Source organism: Cupressus sempervirens, chromosome 11 (assembly GCF_028749045.1).
Source record: "Cupressus sempervirens isolate cs-2001-9-10 chromosome 11, ASM2874904v1, whole genome shotgun sequence".
In the NCBI taxonomy this organism is placed as follows: domain Eukaryota; kingdom Viridiplantae; phylum Streptophyta; class Pinopsida; order Cupressales; family Cupressaceae; genus Cupressus; species Cupressus sempervirens.
The window spans coordinates 462,756,196-462,770,887 of record NC_143128.1 but is presented as its reverse complement, the minus strand read 5'-3'; the positions used below and the strand labels follow the sequence as shown (position 1 = coordinate 462,770,887).

The window sequence follows — 14,692 nt, the reverse complement described above, 5'->3', positions numbered from 1 at the left end:
ATGGAAGCACGGGCGACTGAAAGTGTACGCAAAGGTTTTCTAAATGGAGAGTAAATGATGCGCACAGCGAGGAAGAGGTGAACGACAGGAGGCCGGAGCAAACAAACGCAATGCGAGCTTCAGACACGACTGGATATTCAAACAATCTTATTCCCAATGCATTTTTTCCCTAGCCAAGCTTCAAATATGATTGGATGCATTTTCAGCAAACAAAGGGCATTATTTAATAAGTTTTTCTGCTTCAGAAATCCAAAAAATAACTCTATACGAATTTAATGACAAATTTAGAGGATTTTTTTCCATTTTTATGGGTTTGCCAAATTCTGAACCTCAAGTCGAAAATTCGACGAACCCTGTGACTTAGGTTGGTGGTACCTCCATGGCCAAAGATTGCAACAATTGTAGCCCCTTACAATCAAAGTTATATCACAAGTTTTATTTTAAAAAAATTAGCTCACTTTATCTTCAAAAGAATCATGACTAGAAAGTGATTTTAAAATTTTTATAAGATTGAATTAATTCTTTTTTAATTGCTTACCCTATGTTGTCTTCATAAGTTGATAGTTCTTATGCATCAAAAAGAAATTGAAGCACCTATTCTTTCATCCACTCAGTGAAGCGCAATAGGTTGCAATCAAAAAAAGCAAAGAACCTAGTATTTGTGCATAACAACTTGCGCCTTCTTTCGCACAAGACTCGAGAATACAAAGGAGGGAAGAGAAAGAAGTGGAATGTAGGTGCAGAGATTGCGGACTTGGATGCTTCCACTACTTGGCTTACAATTGATGATTTTGATGACTTTGATGTCAATACCATTGTTGCTTTTGCTGCTGATCCCATTGGTCGTAGCGCAAGTAATGTCAGAGAAGAAGAAGATGACGAAGAAGAAGAAGATGAAGATTGAAGAACTTAGAATATTAATAGATTTTCATTCCATTAGTTAAACAATGAACATGAAACAATGATACTTGAACTTGATATTTTTAATGTTTTGAATATTTGATGTTGCAGTTGATTAACTATGTTACTATATGATGGTATGATCACTATAATTACAAGTTTTATTGTTTGTGGTGTTTTAAAGTTTTTGTTGTTTATATGTGTTTATGCTACTATGCTACATTCTAATTTTTACTCATGCTTCGTATATATATATATATATATATATATATATATATATATATATATATATATATATACTTTATAAATTTTTTACTCCTTTCCAAAAAATTTGACAAACTTGCGAACCGGTTATTGAACTTCGAACTTGGAACCAAATGCGAACTGACAACTTAGAACAAAAGCCATTGCAGGAGGGAATGGCTGAAAAAAAATTACTAAAAGCAAGACAAAAATGAGAAGTTAGGAAATGAGACAACCTTGCTCCAAGAGAAATGAAGTAGAAGATAACATTCCTAAATACTTTGACAAATTTAGGAGCAATATGGACACTTCCTCCTAATAGCATTTATTGTTCCTTAGTTACTCTTCTTGGAATATAAGGAGACTTGAGTCCCCAAATAGAAAGTGAATTGTAGGGAAAGATACTTGAATCTTGAAAAACACAAAAATGATGTCCTTCTGAAAGATGTGGAGGCTGCCTATTTTACTTTGGACACCAATCTGAAGTTTATTTAAAAAGAATCCTACCATTTCTACACTAAACATGATAGACTTAAAGGAGGAGCAGTATTATCCTTTCTAACAGTGTACCAATTATGCTGGCTATAGAACTGTGTGGATCGGCATTGAAAAGGATAATAAGAAATTTGAAAATTATTTCATTTATGCACCTAATGATCATACGGACAGGATAAACCTTTGGAAATGGAAGAGCAATCTCCAAGAACTCCAATAGATAGGAGGGGGAAACTTAAATATGATTAAAAATAATGAGGACAAATATGGAGGAATTGATATGGGGTGGAAAGATTGATGAAAAATATTTTTGGTTTATAACGAAAAAAAACTTAACCTATTTGATCCCTCGAAAGGGTTGAGAATAGAGAATAAGAACATATGACATACTTGGTGCAACTCCAAAAAAGGGAATAGAAGAATCTATTGTAGGCTTGGTAGATTCTATGACACCAAAGATTTCTTCAACTTTGGCCAAATTGATGATGGCTCCAAGGTTAGAGTGGTCCCAAGTTCCAACCACCCTTTCTGATTATCATCCCATTAAGGTCAAAATCATGATGTCTAATGAGATTCTCCCGAAATACATAAAAGATGACAAATTGATACTAAATACTTGTTTACTCAAGTATGATGACTGTGTTGATTCCATTTTTACCCTTAGGGGAATCAACATCTAGTATCTTAAGGGTAAGTCAGCCATTAAGATCTGGGAAACCAACATTAACAGCCAGAAAATTATTTCCCAAACTACAGCCAACAAGAAGGCAATGGACAACAGAAAATCTACATCTATGTCCCATAGCAACTTCTCACACTGTTCTCTGTTCTCCAGATTGATCCAAAGAGCATGGAAATTAGTTACAATTTAAACATGGATCAGTGAGTTTGACTCAAAAACTACATAGTTAAATCCTAATAGCAATAGCAGAATTTGACTTGTTGTGGAAAATATCTCCTACTTATCAATTGATGAGCTTAAGGGGCTTTCTAATTAATGGTTCATAAGGCACAACACTTGGTGAAGGTTTTGCAAATGCGATTGCAAGCAGAGCAGGTTTAACCATGGAGAAAACTCCGTAGTTAAGTGCGCTCAAGCTAGAGTAGTACTGGGATGGGTGACCTCCCAAAAAGTTCTAGTGCTTCACCTCTGTGAGCATCGCCTAGATCAATGAGTGCTAAGTGTTCCATTTATTCTCATAAGAGATGAATTCATGTGAATCACTACTCATGAAACATGGGTCAATGAGTTTGACTCAAAAACTACATAGTTAAATGTTCATAGCAATATCACAATTTGACTTGTTGTGGAAAATATCTCCTACTTATCAATTGATGAGCTTAAGGGGCTTTTTAAAGAACGATTCATAAGGCACAACACTTGGTGAAAGTTTTGCAAATGGGGTTGCAAGAAGAGCAGGTTTAACCATGAAGAAAACTATGTAGTTATGTGCGCTCAAGCTGGAGTAAAACTAGGATGGGTGACCTCTCGGGAAGTCCCAGTGCTTCACCTCTGTGAGCATCACCTAGATCCAATGAGTGCTAAGTGTTCCATTTATTCTCATGAGAGATGGATTCGTGTGAATCACTACTCATGAAACATGGGTCAATGAGTTCAACTAAAAAACTACACAATTATATCCTAACAGCAATACCATAATTTAATCCTTGACAAGAACTCACTCAGGAAGCTTCAAGCTACAAAAGCATAAGGATTAATGGTTAGATATATATAAAACTGGCTAAGTTATGGAGATATAAGATCAAAATTCATTTTTAAATTCATTAAAGAAAGAAGGTTAAGAGAGAATGTGGGAAATATCTTGTCTGAAGACAAAAGTATTAATGACCCAGAAGAAATTGAAGACCAATACTGCAAATTCTGTAAAAATCTCTTTACCTGAAATGAGAAAACTAGCCCCAACACTACAGCTAGAGAAATATGCTAAAATGTCATCCCAAAAGTGAAAAGAAGGGAAGATGCAAATATGTTTGGAAAAAGAGTTTGGACTATCAAGTCGTTGTCCAACAGTCAATCTCCCAAGGTTGATGGTCTGCCAATTGGATTTTATACAATAAAATTTGAATGAATTAATGATGACCTGCTTTAGATTTATAGAGAGGCCATAGATAGAGGCTCGTTAAGCAATAACATTAACAAAGGTATTATCAAAGCGATGCCAAAGGAAGGTGACAAATCCTAAAAAAGCACTGGAGACCTATAACCGTACTTATGTTTCTTACAAAATCTTGGCTAAGATCATGCTGCAAAGCTTAGTTGACATACTACCTACCTTTAGAATGGAACTCAAACTAATTTTATCCAAAGTAGATACATATTAGAGAACCTCTTAACATGTTGTGAGGTTATGCAATGAACAAGGTCAGGATGTGGCAATTCTCCTCAATTTTGAAAAAGCATAAGATAGGGTGGAATGGTTTTTTCATAGATTAACCTTGGAAGCATTAGGTTTTCTTGAGAGATTTTAAGATATCTATATTGATCAACTTTTTGTGGGGCAAAGTCTATTTTGATCATAGATCCCTAAGAGATAATGTTGCTATGACCAAAAGAGACTTTTCCATTTTCTAAAATTTGAAATCATTCTTCAAAAATTCGTAGCACTATTTCCGCAATGTGATCACACAAAAAAGCAAAGACTTTTGACACCTTAAAGCTCATCCCATTGGTGAGATAACCAGAAGCAGCCAGCAACGACAGTCAGCTTCACAAGACTCTTCGCAAGGTTTTTGAAGCCTTGTCCACCATAAGGATTTCTCTTTCCCTTGTTTTGTGTTCATTCTTACCTTCTTCCACGTAGGTGAATTTTGTGGTTTGTGGTGTGGTTTTCTTATTTTGCATGTGTTGTGCCTATCAATAATTGTAACCCTAGCCATGGCACGATTTCTCTTTGTCCATTTGGCCTACCTCCCAAATATCTTGTATGGATGTTAGTCCTTCAATTATTGAAGTAAGGGAAAAGGCCTCAGCAAGATGAAGGTTTTAAAAGCCCTAATGAAGGCCAACACAGCAAGAGATTTAAAGAAACCCTACAATCCAAGGAAAAAGTTCTAGAGAAGGCTTGCTTCGAGGTCGGAGTTGGAAGAAATCGTCTAGGGGTCATCTAAGGTCAAAGAGAAGGAAACCTCAACACCCAAACAAAGGGAGGTAAGTATTCTCTCCTTAAAGGCTATAGAAATCAACCCTAATATGGTAATGGTGTCTATAATTAATTTTTTTTAAAGAGTGTAGGCTTAAGAATGTCGCCATTTATTTTACTTGTTTAGATGTAAATGCAAGTTTCCACAATTCGTAGTATTGAGCATAGTTGTTTCTTGAAATGATTGTATGTTCTTTTTTACATCAATGTTTCAGATCATACTCTGTGAACCATCATCAGGATAAGAAAGCTCTGGGGCAAAGTAGACGGAATAATAACTAGCTTATTTCAATCTAGGGCAAGAAGCTTGATATTTATTTTTCATTCTACGGAATGATAAAAAGGGTTGTTCGTTATTTTTCTTTTTAAATCATAAAATAAAAGAAGAATCCTTGATTAGAAATTTTGAAGTGTAAGCAAATCATTATTAAAAGCCATTCCTTGGGCCCCTAACATGTCCTAAGATAAAATCTTATTATGTTCAACCCAAGGTGGGCTATTATCAAAATTGTTCCCACACAATGTTAGAGACTTCTTTTCCACAATGTTCCCACACAATCTGGAGGCCACGCAAGCAACTAGGGGTGAAGCTTGAAGGCACCTTGGCACTTGGCGAGCCGCTCATATGTATTGGAGGCATAAAGATACAAGGATTGCACCGGCAGGACAAAAGAGGAGATGCTAGATAGTTTTGGAGTCCGAAGTCCAAGGATGTAGACAATAGCAGAGAGGCTACCTCGAAGACTTTTGCCAACTTTGGAGATGGTGGTAGCCAAGTGGTGGAGGGCAAGGCCATAGATTCTACGGCTGTTGCGACAACAATTACTACACTAGTACTATTCCCTCGACCTCTTCTATCAAAGACACCACATTTAACTGCACTGACGACAATGAGTTTGGTGACCATGACGCTTACTCCTACGATCAGCCAAATGAGCACACTTGTGATTATGGCACCAATAGTAGTGCAGGGAGTTACACCACCTGCAATGGAGTTGGTCGAGGGACCTCCAGTAGCAAAGGAGGTAGTGGAGACTATAGCAGAGTCCATGACTACGGAGTTTCCTAGTGGAGCGATGCCTAGCAGAGAGTTACAGAGTGTGGAGATGCCTGTGGGAGAGGCGAAAAAGCCACAGACGGAGATGAAGGTAACATTGATAGAGATGGAAAGAGTAGAATCATTGGGTGAATCGCAACGAGAGTTATAGATGTTAAGAAACGGTGCTATGCCAACAGCCAATGCAGCAGCAATAAATTCTTGGCTCAATGAGTATAACATGACATTGATGGTGCCATTTGAGACCACCCTTACATCTCAATGACAAGCATTACCTCCTTCTCATGAGGTAGTAGATCTCGATGGGGATAACTTGTAAGTCAGGTCAATGGAGTTCGAGCAAATAGACTTCGAGCATTCCTGGGAGTGAGACACTTTGGTAGAGTTAGCGCAAAAGGATTCCCCAAAGAGACATTGTGCCTATCGGATAGTTGATAGAGATTTTGGAGCATGGCCTTGCACATAAGCATCTGAGGGAGCTTGGGGATAGTGGCTTGGAGCAATACCTGCAAGAGGTGGTCACAGGAGCTAGGAGAGTGGTAGCCTCTACTCAATGACAAGCTCAGGAGGGTGTGGCCCAAGAGTAAGAGAGGTTGTCGGCTTCTATCCATGGGAAATGTGTAGAGGCAATCACAGCATGTTATGAGTCTGAGGGATGGTCAACTACTGAGTCCCTAACTATGTCAGAGGATTGAGATCTCCTAGAGAGAGTTAAGTGGATGCTCTAATCCGAAGAACGAGCAAGCCTTCCAAGAGGGTTATCTTCCACTCAGGTGGACAGAGCACATATCTTCCACTCATGAGGCTGCACTGGTCGCAGTTGCGCCAGCTCAGGAGGAGTTGACTACCCAATTGGAGGCAGTTTAGGAGAGTTGGCTCATCTCAAGATAGATATGGCTAGCAAGCAGGAGGCATGGGTGGCAAAGAGGATAGCCATGAGGACTTAGTTGGAGGCAGGGCAGCTCGAGAGGGATGCATTATTAGCACAATTGGAGGAGTCAAGGGTAGAGAGGGCTATGTTGGAGTCTCATCCAACCAGCTCCACAGAGACTATGAATGTCAAGGAGAAGATCTTGGAAGAAGCGATGATGGTGAAGCACACTATGGAGCTGAAATTGGTAGCTGATCAAGACTTGCAACTAAGGACACAGCAGATGTACGAGTTGCGAGCTCGCCTGGCAATCACACCACCACCGAGCCTACATCCTTACGGATGTATTCTCAACCTCCTCGACCTTAATTATCTTGTATAGTTGTTGGGTCAGCATCATTCCATTTTGTTGTACGTCATCAGAGATGAGGGCTTCTTTCTTTTGGGGGGGGGGGGGGGGGGGGGGGTTGTTATATTGTCGGGAAATAATAATGTTATTAAGTGTCATTATGTTTGTTAGTGTAATTGAGGTCCTTATGGGTAGCATTGGTTCACCTTGCACCCCTTTGGACCTATATTTGCACTCTCTCAGATGAAATAGATCATCATTGTATGGGGTAATGAGTGTCTTGTGGATTCTGAATACTTGTATATAAGCTTATCTGGCATTAATGCAGAAGTTGGCAGTTCTCTGATATTGCATTATTCATACTGTGTTACGTTCCTTGTTATCTATTGTATGTGTTAAATCACTTTACCCTAACTGGTAAACAGAACCAAACTGAAAGAGGATAATGGAAAAGGCAAAGAGAAAGTGACAGGATAGGATGAAAAAGCTCAGGACACAAAGAAGGATGATTTGATCATGAATAAGAATCTATATTATATGTCTTTTTTATTCTGCATAAGAAAACTATAACCTGTTACATTAAATCTGTTACTGTTTAGTTTGTCAGATGATGTTATGTAATATTGTTTTGAGACTTTAGACGCCTGATTGGTGCCATTTGTAAATGACCAACTTGGTCAGACTATTGTATTCAGACTGCATTTTGCTGTTTTTTGTCCCCAATTATCAGTAATGAAAATAAATCATTCTTGTGCATCCCAAACATTATTTAAGTTTTTTTTATGAATTTTTTTTTTCCAGGTTCTTAGCCCAAGACAAAATAAGTTTTTGACAAGTCCAAGTTATTAAACTACGCACACAACCACCTTAATAAAACTTTTCCTCCTTCCATATCAAAATGTACATATAATTATATTGATAAAATAATTTTCTCAGCTTGTCAATTAAGAAACCATTAATTCAAGCTTCTCGGCATTACATATCAACATATACATGCAATTATATTGATAAAATAATTTTTGTAACTTGTGAACTAGGAGACCAATATGTTTCTACTGCTGGAAGTTACAACCATGCAGATAGACACAATTAATGTAACACTAATGCATAAGTGCTCTATAACATATCTTGACTCAACCATTGTGATCCAACATGAGACCTAATCAAGCCATTTTAACTACCTATTTCTATCTCTCCAAATCTCATGTATAAGGCCACTATTTGATGGAATTTCTTTGAACAAAACAATCAAACAAAAGATGCATGCCATAACAGAATTTAGTTAAACACAAATAATCTCACAATGAAAAACATTAATGCATAGGGGATGAACCAAAACAGGACAAGAATGAAACCAGGGATCCTTCCAACTTCTAACATGAGCAGACCAAAGTTTTTGATTTCCCAAAAAGTAAAGAAAAGAAGACTTGAGAGACTGTAATTTAACATTAAAAGATTCTTCAATAAACATTGACAAATCAAGAACACTTGAAGACTCTGCACCTCTGTGTGTTTCTCTCTCCAAAGAATTCGTGCATTTAAAAATTAATTAACCCTAAATTGAAAAAGCTAACTTAATACTTGCAAATAGCTTATTGTTATGAAAGTAAAATGCATGTGTCTGTCATTCTGATCACTGGCCAACCATATCATTTTCAAAGGATTAGCAACCAGCTCTCGAATTGAAATGCTGTATCATTCATTTCCCCATGGCATTGCATCAACAGACTATTAAATCAGTTCTCAAATAGAAATGCGCATGTATGCCAAAAGGCTAAAAATCAAAACCTTAAGAAACATCAATAATTAGAGCAACATAATCAAATATTTAAGAAATGGGGCAAAATACAACTAACAATGTGAACAAAAAAACAGAACAAAATGAGAGGGATTTCATTAGTACATAAGCGACTTACCATTATAAACTCTACAAACGCTATACGAGTGGAATGATGATAATCTCCTAGTAGTCTCAAACGAGAAACCTGAATATATTTTGATGAAATATTTCAATCCACTATCCTTTCATCTCAATCTCCAGAAATAAGCACAAGAAGGGATACATGAGTTAAGCAGAGAGAAGAGGCACCCACCTCACCACAAAGTGACTCAAAGAAAAGTTTCACATCTGCTTGAGAAACCTACAATTTGGCAAAGGCACACAATAACACTTCCTATTCCCGAGTAGATCATTGCATATGCAAGCTCAACATACTTCAACCCAACTCATACTGGAATATAAAACATATATTTCAACTACAAAAGCTATGCAATTGCAGACCAAGCTTTAATTAATAGAAGGGATTTGTAGTCCGCCACCTTCTTATCAATGTTTGTACAATAGATTGTCCGTGCACACATCTCCCGCTCATCTTCTGACTGAATCATGATTGTCAAAACGATTAGAGGCTTCTATAACAGAGCAAATAGTAGTCACAATGACTGCTACAATTGAAATAATAGCATTATTATGCAATTTATTAATCTTACTCCTGGAGGCAATGCTAGGACAGTGAAACACAATCTGTAAATGAGTTAGATCAGACTCACTCTGGGAAGAAATGTTGGGTTTACTGGGGCAATTGCAGTTTTTGAAGGTAGGACCCTGACAGGGTAATATCCCAGCATGGTCCCAGCAAGACTCAAAGCTGCTCTTGCATCCTCTACAGATTAAAAATCATGCAGAAAACTCTCTTTCAATTTACAATTACACAGAGAAGTAAAACTCTCTTTCAATTTACAATTTTACGAGAAGCAAAACACTCTTTCAATTTACAATTACACAAGAAAGGCCCTGCTGAACCAATTTATCATTTTAGTCCCAAATGAAGACTTACCCTCACAAGTGAATTCTACAAAAGCAAAACGGAGAACAGAATTCGGATCGCCACACACACGGCAATCAACAACCTTCGACAAAAACAGATTCCAGCCTTAGGAATGCTCATTGATTGCAATGTTTCATGAAGAGTGCAACACAAAGGCAAACGATGAATAAGAAATGAACCGCGAAAGGTCACCTGCCCACAATTGATAAACAGTGCTGCCAGTTGTTCTTCAGTTACCTGAATCGTTTGAAGAAAAGCAAACATAGATTGTTAAGATTTTTGCTGCTACCCACATGCTCAAATGTCACAGTGGCAAATTTTTAGAAAATTTTAAAAAATTATTTAACTGGAATAATCTGCTACATATTCATTTTCAAAATATTTTATAATCATCCAAAACAATGTCTTTAAAATCCTGCAGACAAAAATAAGAATACCAAAAGTGTGCCTTTTCAGGAACACAAAGTGCGTTTATGTTAAAGTTCCATTTACCAAGTCGATCGCATTCATATATAATCATTTACACCTATCTTGTCTTGATGTTACAATTTCTGAACTATAAGGCACCTCTTGAGGCTGCCAACCTGATTTAAGTGACTTCCTTTATAGCTGAGGAAGACAAAAATAGAAGCTCTCTCTCTTATTTCAGCAAGAAGAAAAGCAAATTTAGAATAAATCACCTAAAGTTTTAAACCAAAAAACAAGAGTCAAAAAGCTTCAGCCAAAAACACTCGGTGAAAAAAAATGACAGTCGAAAAAATTCAAGCACACATCCCAAAGCATATATATAGCCTATAAAACTTAGATAATTCAATTGACTTCCATTATTATTCTACTAGAATTATGATTTATGACAATAAGCACAGAAAATATACGCTGACTGAGGTTAGAGAGGACCAGTAAATGTTTTATATGCACACTAGAAGAAATACTAAATCGCAGTGGGTTTTTTAATTTGGCAATTTTTTTGCTATAATAGCCATAGCTTTTGTAACTGGGTAGTAGATAAGTTTCTTAGCTCTACTTCTATCCTTATTTTGGACTGCTTAAGTTGGAAAAACATGGGAGAAGATAAAATTTTCCATATATCAATTGTGCTCGTTTAAAACAATTTATTATATACTTCGAGGGGGGAAAAGACCGAAATTTGCAATCCTTCCTGGTTGATACAAAATATTTTTCCCTTCATGGATATATATGCGGAGTATGTTAATTTTCTAGAGTACAAACTGAAAAGAATATGCTTCAGAGCAACTTGTGCATACATGCCATAAAAATAATTGCACCAAACAAAGAAGTCAAAATTTTAGTACTCCAAATGTTTCAGTTTATCGTATGGATATGAAAACATTCAGATCATTTTCCACTGCAGGCGTATTGTTCCGAAGAATGAGCTGGATTTGTAAAATTTGGATAACTCCCCAGCTTGGCCGTGAGGTAAAAACCCCAGGTGTACAAAATTTGAACAATATTTAGACAAGGAATGAAAAGAAACCCTGTCGTCTGCTCGTGCAAGCTCGTCTCATGCGTTAAATTGGCCAAAAACGTAACCTTTTACCCATACAAGCGAAAGTCACAAACTAATAGAATTGATAAGCATACAATCAACTCCCTTGTACAGACCATAAATGATCACAAAATCTGCACACTTACCTGTTGATCAATATCTGAGACATATACTGTTCTTCTAATGCTGTCTTCTCTCTGAGCTATGCTTGTTCTGCTGTTCATTCTGTTTTTCCCATTATTATTATTTTTTCTCTGACGCACAATCAGATGCAAAGCCGTCAAATAGAAAGCCTATATTTTTAGATCATCTGAAATTTGCTAAGGTCTTATTTAAAAAGCTGTGCTCTGAAGTAATTATGGACTGCGAAAAATAAAAGCTAGAGTAACAAAGACTTGAACAGAGACGCGGAATGTCTTTTCCATGCCCTACCCTTCTAGTGTTATTGTTATTAATGATAAAGGCGCTGGTTGTGCCGTTGATGAAGTTAGTGTTAGGATTGTCATACATAAAAGCATTGACAACAGAAAAGGCAGAAGCATGGCTGACAAGCGAAGGCGGAACGAACTCCTTGGCCATAGGATTCAGCTTCGAGAGCAGATCCTCCAGGTCCCTCATATCACGATGGAAATCCTGCGAACGAGCCTCCATGTTCTCCCTTCCATTCTCATGCACACCACCACTGCCCAAGCGCTGCTGCACCGAAGGAGAAGAAGCGGAAGGTGACGAAATTTGCGCAATATGTCCCACCTGCACAGCCTCGTTATGATTCTGCTTCCCTAAACCATGCGCATTATGTTGAATACGAGCATTTCCCTCGGTGCTCTGCTGATTTTGAAGAACATTTCGCTGAATCTGCGAATTATGATCAAAGCTCAGCTGATTCTGCTGCAACTCCTCAACGTGCAGGCTCTGCAGCGCATTTTGTTGATTCCGCAGCAAATGCTTCTCATCCCGCCCCATACTAACCCGATTCTGCAAAGGAACCTGCTGGCTGTACTGAATACTCTGCTGCAATTGCTGAACCTGCTCATTCAAGCGGCCATTCAACTGCAAAACCTGCACATTGTCGTCCATCTCAAGGCCAAAACTCCGACTTGCTGAGGCCACATTTACTCCTATTTCCACAGCAGCTTCGTTTGCCATGATCAAAACAGTCAAAGAAAAAAAAGTGAAACCCTACTCTTTCATGCCGTAAAAAAAAAATAACCAGGTCAAAGAAGCATCGCCAGCTAGTCCAAGCATATTCATCTATACTCCATTTGTTGCAGATTGTACCAAATTGAGACACACATAGCTACTGAGGGACGATCAAATTTCCATATTTAATTAATTCTTCTCTTGTACCTAATCTCCTCCACAGCTGCTGCTGCTTCCTCCTCTGCCTTCCTCTCAGGGTAGGACTAGACTAGACTAACTGGAGCATCATGCCCATGTCCATGATAGCCATTGCAATACATGATGGGTATGGCGATAATCGATCAATTTTTATACGTGGAAGTTGAGAAATGATCTATGCGCGTACGATGATGCAGAACTGGTGCCGCATAAGACGTGTGTCATGCTGCCCGCTAGCATGGCTACCATGTCATATTATTTTCTTCCTCATTTTTAAAACGGAGTAAGTTAACAACCTGCATCTTTTCTTTTTTATGATTTTTTCTGTAAATGTTTTGGTTTTCTGCATTTGACGCACCATTTAATATGGGATATTGGGAATTAAGAGACAGGCCTCGACAGCGGCTTGACCTCAACACCTATCTAAGCCATATTTATTATCCAATGAGGGGCGTACGCGTGCATTCCTTTTTATGCGGCAACAAGATTCGGTTGGACGGTAGAAAGTAGGGGTTTTAGCTTGGTTTACCGCTTTAAATTGCCCTCGGGTAGAAGTGGGCTCTTACCTGATAACAACATTTCCCTGGCAAAACTGTGGGGAAATAAAGTGCCTTTTATTCTCATTTCAATTTCTTTAATGATATCAAATAAAATAAATTTATAATAGAGTTGAAAAAGTGCATATTTCTTTTTTCTAAAGCTTCATATTAGAAGCTTATTATCAAGTTTGTTTTTCAATTTATGTTTTTAAGATTATATTAGCATGTCCATAGTGTGGAGGAATTGTTATGGTAAGGTAGTTAGGGTTCATTTGGCTATTGGAATTGTAGAATGTTAGAATTCTACAATACTGGAATTTTGGAAAGTAAGTGTTTGAAAATCTAAAATATAACGTCAAGCATTTGGTTCACCTAAAAGATGAGTATGAAGATTCATTTTCTACATTTGGTTCTTGAAATTGGAATTGGAATAAGTTTGTCTTTCTACATTACAAAATATGCCCATTTCAATCCTTCCATAAACTATATCTCACAACTTCACCTATTAAAGAAGGAGAAGGTGTTGAAGAGGATCAGACTCTGGACCTATTCAATGGGGGGCATTCACAATACAGAGCAATTAGGTGCATAGATTATGTCTCCCACTAATTAGAACACAAATGCTTGTACAAACTCTTCATCACTAGATCACGACAGCAAATCTACAAGTCCTAAGTTAGAATCTTGAGTAGGATAGATAATCGCAATCTCAACCCCGATTTGCATAAAGGTGGGTCGAAGAAACCCAAATGTAGAAGTCCCAAAAAGAAGGGAGTTTGTTGTTGCCAATCAAAGGGCATGGAAAAAAATGAGGAAAAGGTGGGTGCAAGGGGAAAATTGTGCAGAAGTGTTGCTAGTTTTGGCGAGGACTATGTGGTTGTGTGTTAGTGTTGCCCCTGCATTCTTTTACACCTCTGCATTCTGGTCTCCATAGATGAGTCAAAAAATCCCTAATGAGTTGCCTTGCTTGACATTAGAGACTAGGCTCTATGTGGGTGGATGTATTTTGTCAAAATGAGACAAACAATAGAATGTAGTCAATGTTAAATTTAAAAAATCAATACAATGCAATTTTTTCCAATCCTCAAAAAAGTGGAATTGGAATTCATTTTTCAGTTTTAGGAATCTAGATGGAAGACTAGTATTTAGGATTTGAGGTAAAAATAGAATTCTAGTATTCCAATTATATTTTGTCATTTTGGACACAAATGCAGAATTTGGAAAATCTAGTTTATGTAAATGCCAATTATGTTCTAATTCTAGGAACCAAACAAACCCTCATAGATGATTATATAAGTTAAATTCTATATAGAATCGATTAATTATGACCAAATAATAATCAATAGGGCTTTCTACATCTATTAGGATGAATCTAAAATATCTAACCAACTATGTCCACTTTTA

General features: G+C 37.4%; 1 protein-coding gene across 1 annotated transcript in view; it reads right to left on the bottom strand.

Annotated features, from left to right (window-relative positions):
* The window catches only part of LOC149530388 (polyadenylate-binding protein-interacting protein 12-like), a 77,475-nt gene extending 64,318 nt beyond the window's left edge, over positions 1-13,157 (bottom strand). Inside the window, exons 1-8 of the mRNA XM_089810922.1 lie at positions 11,844-13,157; positions 11,558-11,665; positions 10,097-10,141; positions 9,914-9,986; positions 9,627-9,739; positions 9,396-9,455; positions 9,170-9,217; positions 8,993-9,061 (exon numbers count right to left, since the gene is read on the bottom strand). Coding sequence (XP_089667048.1) covers positions 8,993-9,061; positions 9,170-9,217; positions 9,396-9,455; positions 9,627-9,739; positions 9,914-9,986; positions 10,097-10,141; positions 11,558-11,665; positions 11,844-12,557 — 1,230 coding nt within the window. The 5' untranslated portion in view covers positions 12,558-13,157. The remainder of the gene's footprint in view (positions 1-8,992; positions 9,062-9,169; positions 9,218-9,395; positions 9,456-9,626; positions 9,740-9,913; positions 9,987-10,096; positions 10,142-11,557; positions 11,666-11,843) is intronic.
* Positions 13,158-14,692: the final 1,535 nt, after the last annotated feature.